The 12,193-nt window shown below is 34.4% G+C and overlaps 1 protein-coding gene across 7 annotated transcripts in view; it reads right to left on the reverse strand.

Annotated features, from left to right (window-relative positions):
• LOC117104253 (unconventional myosin-Va-like) overlaps positions 1-12,193 on the reverse strand; it is an 84,351-nt gene that overhangs the window by 59,743 nt on the left and 12,415 nt on the right. For 6 of the 7 annotated variants that reach the window (XM_033244974.1, XM_033244971.1, XM_033244968.1 and 3 more), the window contains exons 1-3: positions 11,873-12,085; positions 4,300-4,410; positions 1,419-1,587 (exon numbers count right to left, since the gene is read on the reverse strand). In XM_033244974.1, the coding sequence (XP_033100865.1) occupies positions 1,419-1,587; positions 4,300-4,410; positions 11,873-11,935 (343 nt within the window). In that variant the 5' untranslated portion in view covers positions 11,936-12,085. Of the gene's footprint in view, positions 1-1,418; positions 1,588-4,299; positions 4,411-11,872; positions 12,086-12,193 lie in introns of those variants that run through there. The other variant, XM_033244969.1, reaches the window with a different exon arrangement.

Consider the following 12,193-nt stretch of genomic DNA (forward strand, 5'->3'; position numbering starts at 1 on the left):
TTATTGATTGTGTTTTGTAAGATATTTTAACCTATTTAGACTGTCTATTAAAACCTGCAACACCAACAATGCTAGCTGAAAAATCAAAGCAAAATTGTTCATTTAAAATACAATAATCATATAAGTTCACTTCGAACAATTCACAGATTTAGAAGTTTTACTGATGCACTGTTAATTTTACTACAGTTAAAGAACCCGTACATTATTTAAAACTTAAAACTATTCCCCCATAGGCCTATTACTACTAGTGTAACGCCAGCGTTAAAATAGCGAACGCCGTTTGTGTGAACACTTTGGAATTTTAATTCGTGAATTAGCTTACGCCTGGCATAAGCTACGGCAGTCCTACGCCGTGTGTGTGAACATAGCCTAAGTAGTTTGAGGATCTTCAAGGCCAAAATTGGCAATTTGGGACAAATTTGAACTTTATTTTTATCTGTTGTACATATGCCTTAAAAAATAAAAACTTTGTTGTGGAAATTCAAAATTGATTGAAAACAATGAAGTTATGAAGTTTTTTTTAAGTAGAAAAATCGTGGATTATAACACCATGTATTGGGTCATGTCACTGTGTGTATGTTGAATCATGCCACAATTTAAGTGGGATTACTATCATCCCACATGCATGTTTGTCCATTGTATTGACAAATGCATAAGTATTTGATCATAGCTGTCAACGTGTCTCATGCTCTGGTTGTGCCTGAAGAATGACTAATAGTTTGTCGATAATATATAATTATATTGTGTTGTTTATAAACTGTAAAATTTATGGCATGTTTGCTTTGTAAAGCAAAGTGCATGACTTTTAATAGCCCAAGTCTTTACGACAGATTCCACGAACCATAGAGTAGACCATATACTGCATTAAATTATGATGCTTATTCACGTTGGGTGCCATACCTCCCGAGTTGGTGACAGGCCCCAGTGCAAGGTAATTGCCAGGCCCGCACCTGATCGGACCCAGAGAAAAAGTCTTAGTGGGGTCTACTTAGGTGAAACATCATTGGAAGAGTAGGGGGTTGCCACGATGCTATGGTTCATTTCAGTCCCTGTCATTGTGCAATGATGTGAACATGAAACTACTAAGCTCCTCTTTGCAGCTGCCACAATAGTCACGGACCACGTCCATGTAATCCAACACATTGATGCTGTGAATTATGGGTTATTCACCTAACTTAACCCCTACCTTTACCTTTCATCGATCCCATGTGTGTATATTATGTATTTTATTAGTTATATTATACCTTATAATAAACTCAAGCTCAAGAACTTCATATGTCTACATGTTTGAACTATGTTACCTTATATACTGCAAATTATTGATAAATTCCTACATTTTTTGAAGATTTATCAGAAGCATGTGCATACTTATATTATGCCTTCACATGGCCTCTACAGTAAATACAGTAAAAACTTACCGCAATATGTATAGATGGCATTATTTTGAATAAATCTCACATTAAGATTGTAAAGTACAGCAGGTTCATGTAAATAACTGAGTGATGTTAAATCATTTTCACCAATCAGTATTTCAGGGTTGCGTAATGGGGGCATATCATCTTTGCTTTTTATTTTCAGTGTTTTTTCCTGAAAAAGACAAAAAAATTATAGTTTAATATTCTTGTTACCAATACTTGTGGTTTCAGTTTCATCTTTTGAGCAACAAATATACCACCAGCAAAGCTGTTTTGAATGAGTAATATTTATTAATGGGTAGCAACATTACTATAGCTATATTACTATAGTAAGCAATTTCTGTTTTACGTAATTTGTGGGGGCAGTTGGCGCAGTAGTTAATATTCGGGCTCTGAACCCTGAGGTCAGGTTTTCAAATTCTTGCTATGAATTTCCCTTGCGTCCTTTGGCAAGGCACATTACAAAGTAAGCTTCTCTAAATGTGCACTCATAATTTGCGGCTTTCCTTCTGGTTGTGAAGTGCAAGTATACGCAATTCACGAAACTGTGTTGAATCAAATCGTACGGCATTCCAACAAGAAAACCCCAATCAAAATAAGGATGTACAATTTAACTACACCATGTCAAACACCATCCCTAAACCTACATTATTTGCTTTTGTCTTGTACCCAATTCCCACGTACAAAAAGCTAGCAAAAATTTAACACAGTGTAACAAATTACTATCACTATTGTTAGGGAGAGGATTCGTATATGGCGCCCTGGATGCAGGGTTCCCGGAATGCCGCCCTCAGTGGCATGTGCGAAGCACAACTCAAGAGTCAGTGGAACATGAATTTCCGATATGGTTTCGTAGTCAGATTTTCGAGAAAAACTTCAGCTACCCGTATTTCTCGACTGAGACGTCAATGGGAGCTGTAATTTGTATGGCAAGCAGATGGTGCTACCCTTAATTCGTATTAAGGGAATTTACGCCCACAAACCTTGTAGTTATTAATATTTTGGTTATAATAGAAAATTTTTATTTTTTGGTGACGTCACACTCGCGCTATAGTTAGCATACATACGTCAAAAGCTAGATTACGTCACCTTTTCCCGGTAAGGCAAACTTTCCCTGCGTGCTTTTTTCATGGATAAACAAACACTACTGCTTTGCACATGAATGCCTTGCCTAGCTAGGGCTACAAGAGCCGCATAGTTACCATATAATACTTAAACTAGAAATTGCAAATTGCAAGTGAAGTGCTGCGAAGTACAACTGCATATAAATGTTCTTCGAACAAAATTATTTATGCGAGTCAAGTGAAAATAATGAATAATAAAAATATAACAAATAATATGAGACATGACCTGTCTCTTATACACATCTAGATGTGTATAAGAGACAGGAATAATCTAAGGTCAGGCCATAAAGATAGGCTAGTCCTGTAGCTCCACAAGCAATTGATAGGCTGAAATGCTTTTGCTGTTATGATCCAATATACACAGATTATAAAAGGCAGTTCGTCCCTTCAAGGCTAGGCCTATAACATCCTAGCTAGTCTAGGCCTGGCTAGCGCGACATGCGGACGTTGGTACGAGTAGGTTAGTCTACAAACGTCGCCTAAAGTAATTGATTTTACCCGGCAGAACGAAAGAAGGAAACTCTGCTTTTCAGTAGTCTTAGGCGCCTGTTTTTTGACAAACAATGACCTTTCAGAGGTCAAATTGCTGTTAAGAATATGAATTGGCTGCTTCGCAGCAAAAAGGTACATCTGCAACTGAATTATTCTTAGGCCCTAGTTAATTTTTTTTTCTTATTTAAATTTATTTCTTTCGAATGTGTACTTTCTATCACATATAATTGCACTGTCTACTTAGGCCTAGTCATATATTATGCTTCATCGTCCCCCGCTATACACAGCTAGTTAATTTTTTTTTTCTTATTTAAATTTATTTCTTTCGAAAGTGTAATTTCTATCACATATAATTGCACTGTCTACTTAGGCCTAGTCATATATTATGCTTCATCGTCCCCCGCTATACACAGTACATCAGTAGGGACCCCCCTCACCACACTACAGTACAGACGTTTGCTAGGCAACATAACGTGATTACACCTTTCTTCCCAAGTGTTCTTGTAAATTTGCATATTGTTAGAGTTAACCAGCTGAGTGTATTCCTTTGTGAAAATGAGTACCGCGGCGTACTCATTTTCACAAAGCATTTGCATCCCCTCTTGGAAAGAGGGAACTTCGAAATAATTGTCTCCATATCTTCGCTAATTAATCCCCGTAATTTACCTTACACTTATGCATGGAGGGAGCACTTAAAATGTACAATAATCATTTCACTACCCGTTCACTACTCATTACATAAATAGTTTCATCTTGCTGTACTCCAATATCACTGGCGCATGGTAAAAACCAACTGGCAGACCATTTCCGGTCACACATTACCGTATTCTCCATAACGCGGCACCCCTTAGTTCCGTGTCCTCTGGGTCAGACTGTTCCATTGTATTTGAAAAAGTGTTTCGTTTTAGGAACAATGGTAATTAGTCGGTTTATCCATGTAAGTATTCACAAAATAGACTGTTATATTGAGGAGCGTGTGAATGCGCATTCTTTTACAACTTATGTAACATCAGTGTAACATCTTGTACAACTTGTGTAACAGTATAACACTTTGTAAACTTTAGACCTAGGTAGGATCTGTAAAGTTTATTAATAATTTATATTATCTGTGCATGGCAATTAGGTATTTCAATCAATTTAACAATCCTTGTGGTGTGAACATCCAAACAAAACATACTGTATGCTGCTTTAAATGATTGTGTTCGATTTGCAACGATAAGGGCGAGTTTAGTGCATTTAGAATTTATTGTTTATTACTAAAAACTTACCAGTCCATCTTCTTCCAACTCAACTTCTATATTACCTCCTGGTTTATAATCCTTAGTCAGTGTTCCACCAATCCATACTTCATCAGGGTCTCGTACCCATACCCGAGCACCCTATAAAAAAATTACATTTAATTTTAATCAGTATTAAAACATCACTGATAAATATTATATTTTTTAAGTATTTTTAATTCTTAATTTTTGATAATTTAATAATAAAAAAAAAATTATTAAAAATGTCCTTAAAATAATTACTGTTCATTTGAAGGGTCCATCCAGCAGACAATATATAGGAATAAGTTATTTGCACATTTATAATTGGGACAAATTTCAGGGTAGAATTTTATCAATTGAAAGTGAAAAAAGGAAGTTATTCGCTCTTAATTTTCAATTAAAAGTGAATAATTCCTTAAATACACAAAGTAAGCAAAACAAACATTTAATTACAGTATTGTTGTTACAGTATTATATGTTTAAGATACAAGATTAATACTATTTTCCTTTCAATTTTTTGTTATCTACTGAATTGTATTACATTGACTAACTTTATTAAGTACTGCATAATAATACAGAATGAAAAGTGATTACCGCATTATGACATAGTTACCAACCGTCTTGCATCGTGCGGGATGGTCCCACATTTCAAAGTGATTTTGGATGAAACACGCATTTTGCAGAAATACATGCGTGACCCTAAATTTGTTACGCATTTACCACAAGTCTATGCGTGATATCGAATTATCACAAATTCAGGGGAAATGTTATTTAAAATTAGAAATTGGTTTCATTAAAAATATAAAAAATGGTCATACAGTAACTTGAGTCATTAGAGAGTACAGTATTTGCGTGAATACTTATTTCACTGACGCGTTACTAAAAATTGATCAGTAAAGAAATATTTGTGTGTCTACATAGTTTGGGTGCTCAAATTAAACGTACCTTGAAACTCAAATTGTAAATAGAGCTTAAAATGCTCAGATCCTCGGAGCACACCCACCCCCAAGCTCACGCATTTTAAATCTCTCAGGTTAGTAACTATGTATGATGATATACTAACTAAACTAATCAATTCATAACTGGAAGTACTATATGAATCATAATAAGGAAAGCACATAAAAATATACTGCAAAAAATGTTCTGTAGTTTGTATCTCTGGAGGACTTTTAAAGTTCTGTAAACTATTTTGTATACCAGAGATTAGAGTCAGGAAAACGGAAAATACCATTAAAAAAAACATTATTTTTATGTCTATTTCTATAAAAAAAAACAAAAAAAACATGTAGAACAAAACATGTAGAACAACTTTTAATTTTAGTCATGACATCCCTGATTCTGTGGAATTGACCTATGCCAATGGTAATAGATACAAATATATTGAATGTATTAAACAATAGGCTCCTAGTGGTAGCATGTGTCTATCACTTGATATACTGACATTTTTTTTTGTGGCTACAATTAAATCACAAGTTGGCGGCGGTAGACCTATTACGAACTACACATTATTTTGGTTGTTTCTAGGAATGGATTCATATTTAGTAGGCTTATTAAATAGAGCCAGCTGCATGACTCTTCAACTTTACTGTTATTTCTATCTTAAGCTTATGATGCTTCTGAAGATGCTAATCCCAAAAATACCTGCAACAACTAAACAGTAGGAATGGCAACCCCAACCCACCAGTAACGATCATAGTGAGGAATGGCAATCCAAAAACACCTTCACAGGTTAAGTGTCAAAGATTTCAACCCCAGTCCACCAACAAGAATGAGGAGGGGTACTACTGTACTCTCTTTCAATGACCATTTGCATTTAATGGGGCCCGTTGTCTATTACAATAGCCGAACTTTTAAACTCTTAAGATAATGCAATCTATCTATTTGATCAAATCTGGCACTTTTCAATTGTTATACCGGTACAGGCATTTGAAGTTTAGACCTCAACACAATCTATTCTAATAAATTATCTAAAAAGCTATATGATATAGGAGATATACACACATTACAAAGTACCAGTCACACAAATTTTCTACCAACTACGTATGTATTACAAGTGCGAGCGTTTGGGCAGCGGTTGCATTTCGGTCTTTCAAACTTGAGGTCAGGGGTTTGAACCTTCGCTGTGCATTTTGCTTATGTTCTTGGACAAGGTACTTCACCTACGTTTGCCTCTCTCCACCCAGGAGTATAAATGGGTAATTGTTGGTTCACTACTGGGGAGAAAAAAGGCGGCATGGAAAGGAATTGACCATAATACCACACAAGGTTGAGGCTTAGCACAATGAGCTAACAACTTATTCCCCTAGATTCAGTTATGAATACAGGACTACAGTACCTTTTAATAAACTATTATATATTACTGGCATAGATTATCATTCATTATCCTCCTGTTAGATAAGATAATCAAATAAACCATATTGCTACTATTATTATATCAATAATATAATGTTTTTTGTTTTAGCTATTATGGTCCAATTTGTGTTCATATACAATGTAATGTTTATCACTGTCTTTCACTCACTTAACACATACTGCCTGCTTGAAATCCTCACGCTGATGATGATGTCAGTGAAATCTGGTAAAACATGTTTGTTTTAACAATGTTGGACCCTGGGGCCTATGTAATGGTGGCCATTATAGCATTCAGACTTTGCCTGACATTAAAATAGCATTATGATATTCCTGAGATAATTTTAGTATTCGTCATTAATATATTGTTATGTAGATCATTATGTTAATATCAAAGCTTATAAACGTCTCGTGTTTTGTATTGTGTATTTCATTTGTGCGGTAGGTCTGCATTTTTGTTTTCTAACAGACAACATAATCACAACAAAACGAGAACAACAGCAACAACAAAAATGAAAATTAAAAAAATGTAACAGAAGGGAGGCTTCCCAAACTTACGAAAACGATAACAAATACAAAATTAACATCATTGTCATTCGTGCCTTTACGAAAAAAAAACATTATTGACAATAATATACTTTACAAGCTCAATATTATCCTTGATTCATGTAAAAGGTAGGAATCTGCTACATTATGACACGTATGCTACTGTTGGGAAAGAGTCGTCTAAATATTTGATGACGTAACCGTATTTGTTATTGTTTTCGTAAGCTTGCGAAAACTCCCTTATAACAACACTACATGTAACATTCAAGGTAAGCATACATCAGAGTATTTATAAGAGTGAATAAAAAGCAAACAACAGTAATAACAAAAATTAAAAAATAAAAATAACATTAGCCTTTTCAACTGGTCGTTCTTCGTTAAACCTTGGCTGCCTGCACAGTGGTAAAATCCTACTTAACGAAGACGACCAGACAAATAGAAAGCTGGTAAATACTCGTGAAAATAAAATGGCTGACTTACTGCGATACACACTAGCATAATCAAAGTTGCTTCGGCTTGTAGTAGTATGGATGTTCTTGTAAACTAATATTTTCATGCACTTTTTGAATTCTGTTTAACATATTATTTTTTGGCTTTATGTGGGCAAATATTTTAATTATTATTTTCTGAAATTTAATCTAAATTATATTAATGCAAATGTTGTTGCTAAACTGACAATTGGCCATGTTTGTTGGCCATGAGGATAACTTATTGCAAATTAACACACTTCCGTTGACGTTGACTTCCTTTGTCAACGAAGTCGTTTTAGGCCTACATACCATTGATCAAGAATAGTTTCATGAACTGAACATTGTATGATTATTAATAACACTGATCTAGAGGAATAGTTTAAATTCAGTATGCTATTAATAAGATATCCATGACCTCATTTATAATTATTGAAATCCAGTGATCTAAAGAAAGATTTAAAATTAAGAATTGAGCTATTGAAGATATTATTAGATTATAATATGATAATATGCTGTATGGTTCTTTTCATTTATCAAAAAGGTAATCAAAAGTATTTTATATTGAGAATACTAGGATTTTGATATCCATGACTCCATACATGATTACTGATATACCATGAGTCTAGGGGAACAATTTAAATTAGGCATTGAGCTATTAGTATGACATCAATGACCTAAGAACATTGACTCCATCGCTGCATTAGCATTTCTATTGTGTGTAAGAATCGGAGCAATGCACTGGTGATGCAGCCAACTGTTATAGAATCCATAATCATACGGTCAATTATACAGTATTTTAGGTAGAAACGGGTATAGAGGTATCTGTAATAATATTCTTACTGTAAAAAATAAATACACGTTTCCCCGAGAGTCATCCATTTTCAGTTAATTTGTATGTTTCCAATGCATTGTTTTTGTGAACTTACTAGTTTGCCTTCTGAGGTTGTTGTGAGATTGTTTTACCAAATAAATAAAAACCAAAATTAATATTATAAAACAAAAATTCATATGCTAGGGGTTCAACAGTAAATGAACATATGAAAACTAAAAAATAAAAAAAATAATAATCTCTAAATCATCTTCATTTTATTATGTACTTTTTATGTGAGGAGTGGTTACAGAAAAGAGTGTTTCATATTTTCTTGAAAATATGAACAATGCCCAAAGATCATGGAAAGATCATAGTAGCTTTTGATATGGCTGGGAAGGGAAGGAATTATAACGTCTTTCTATATATGGAGGAGAAATTCCATCCCAAATTATTATATCTTTACGTTTCTTTGTGGTGATGCTTTTAATGAAGCCAAAAAGAGTTTAAATATTATTGTACAGTAAATGGGGGTTTCATTCATGATTCTTTAATCAAGTATACAGTATGCAGGGATGTCACCAATTAAATTCAATAATTGACATGCTTTGTTTTAGATTAAAAAATAATAATGAACAAATCCCGGCGACAAAGCGTCGATCCGACTGTACCCAGCCGCATTGTTTGCCGTAATTTCACATGTTTGACGATTACCACAATGAATGCGTATGTCACTGATTCATGTGCACTCATTTATTTATTTTTTGTCCATTTACACACATTATATAATTATAATTAAAAGTGAAAAACTTAAAATACAAAATGAAAACAAAGTAAAGAAATAAACCATAAATCAGGTTTTGTAAATTTTTAATAATCTTCCTGCCCCAGACCATGCTCTCATAATAAAACACTTGAATGTTCACGATTTAAACTTTAACCTTTGAATGCGTAAAGAGCAACCATGTAATGCCGGCCCACGAAATTTCCCTATGACTCAACTGGGCCTAGGCCTAGGCTGTTAAGTTAGCGATGAATAGCAGGGCAGTGCAGTATTTTGTTACAATTAACGTAACCACGAAAACATTTATTGTATTCTTCTTGTCTTTATCTATCAATTTAGCTTGTCTATTGTGTTTAGGTAAACTAATTATTTTGTTACAATTTGTAAACTGTTGAAATTATAGTGGTGGTCGGGAGCCTGTAAATCCTGGTCGGAAATGTTGAGTGCTGGACGGGCCCGTCCACCGCCGACCAGCGTGGTGACATCCCTGAGTATGATTCAATTTTTTAAAATATGTCTCTGATATTGACAATATAGTATTTAACAGAATTATGAATACCAAAAAATATCTTGACTACTGCCTAACAACATTAAACAATGTTGATGAGTAGAATCATGATGATTTAACGCCTGATCACGCTTATATTGGCCTAAGGCCGCCTTAACTATGGCTGACTCAACACATCTAGATGTGTATAAGAGACAGACTATGACAGCCCCAAATAGGCCAAGCCCCCGTGGGCCACAACGAATAGCTGAAGAAAGTAGTCTAAAATTGCCCAGAATTCTGAATGACTATAAGTGTTTTCTATTAGACCCTCACCTGAGCTTGGCACCTACAGTACAGTAGGCCTAATCCCTACTGGTCTCTCCTTCAGAAGTTGTCCGATCCCCAGTTGAACAGTTTAGCCCCCCTCCCCCCCTCCACTCCATTTGGGCAAACATAACATTTGGTGCTAAAGCCATGAAAAATTTCTCATAGACTGATTAGATAGTATTATTGTTACAAAAAAGGCTCAAGGGGGACGTGTGTCTATCGCTAAAATCAAATTAGAAAATTTCTAGGATAAGCTACTAATGGCTAGTGGCTTCTTTCAATTGGTGTTCTAATGATCCTACTGTAACTTGTTATAAACTGATAATGTATGCGTACTGTACATAACTACAGTATGTATGTGTCAACACTTAAAGTATTAAAACATGTTTTTATCTAAACGATGCATGTTTTATCTAAACCACAATATGCTGTAGTTTTAAGCAGGGTCCAAGGGTAGAGACAATGACCCATATACAATAAATATGATACTCTACTTTTTAAAATGAACACTTAAATTTTACAATATCAATTTATAACAATGCTACCTTAATACTAAAATTTAATTTTTGATTATTATTATTTTTTTATAAAATTAATATTCAATATTGTAGATTTCCTGTTTATTTAATTGACTGAGAATGACTCATTTATTTGTTTTCTTTTTTTTTGACCTGGTTCGCAGTAAATGACAAATACGGTGTTAATTACCGGCATAATTATCTATAAATCTCATTAAGACAATAAGGATGTGGGTTTTTTAGTAGAAAAAATTGCTGGCACTTGTAGGATTTAAAACCTATCCCTAGAATTAGAAAGCATGCATCTTAAACACTAATCTACAGTTCCAATTTCAATAATAACAATAATATTAATTAGCCAATCACCAGGCTTATCATTTTCGGGGAAGCATGCAGTATGTGCTATACAAGCACAATTAATAATTATAAATAATTCTGTGACACCAGTTTAAAAATTATCAAGTTACATTTAGAAATATATTACTCTCTTAACACACATTATCAAATCAATTAAATAAGCATCTTAAATCCCTATACTACCAAAACCTTTGGTGGATTTACCACCGGACCTCTACTAGGGACCTGGCAATACAGTAAAAAAACACTGACATCGGAAAAGGAATCCTCAATTCTGAGTACTGTTACAACAACTACCTCATCAGAAGCATACAGTACTACAGTGTTGCGTCACGATACCAGGTGATACTACTCTGTTGCTATCGTTGCAAAATGCGTTCAACCCGACGCCATTTTCGCCACTAACCAACCATTGATCCCAATTTCCAACGTAAATTATTAAGATGTTGTATCATTCTTACCTTTGCTTTGTAAATTGATGATACAATGTGTGTTTGATAACTTAGTGTTTTTAGTACGTTTTGATAAAAAAATATTAGATTTTAAAATGCCTATTTCAGAAAGCCTATGCAGTCACTCAGGCGTAATAAACAGTGACCTACGTCTGTTGACAACAGAGAGCGCAACCTGGCATCGTGACGACACGATTGTGGTACTCTATAGGTCTGATCCATACCTCAATCCTAAGGATGGGTGGAGACTGTAGTCACCTCAAACCTAAGCACATATCCTATTTAAATCCAAAACATGGCTCAAACATCTCAATCAATGAGAGGCATCTCACAAAGTTGATAGCCCTACAATTCCTACATTCAAGTTCCGTAAAGCACATGTATACTACACTGCACCAAAATAACAAATCTAGCATCACCATCATTCATATATTTGTTATTACAGTATAATATAAACATCATTATTTAATTGAAGACTTACTTTGGTATAAACTCTGTAATCAACTGGTGTGTAGTTGAAGCGAAATGCCCAATCAATCGACATGACTCAAATTTGCTACACCAGTATCAAGTGATCGCATGACTACTAAAGTTTTGTTACAAATCCTATGAACCACACAATACTGACATTTTATGTAATGACTGAAATATTCATAGCCATTGTGTCTAGCTGCAGACAACAAATCTAGAGATACTTGCACGGCCAAGCGTTGGGATCCAAACCATGCCTCAAATCTTAAGCTTCAATATTGACCTTGATAGATTTCCAATTCACTCAATCGTAAAATATTCACAGGGTTTT

The sequence above is a fragment of the Anneissia japonica genome, unplaced genomic scaffold (assembly GCF_011630105.1).
Source record: "Anneissia japonica isolate Jap-2015-1 unplaced genomic scaffold, ASM1163010v1 scaffold5280_len750649_cov202, whole genome shotgun sequence".
NCBI classification, from domain to species: Eukaryota; Metazoa; Echinodermata; class Crinoidea; order Comatulida; family Comatulidae; genus Anneissia; species Anneissia japonica.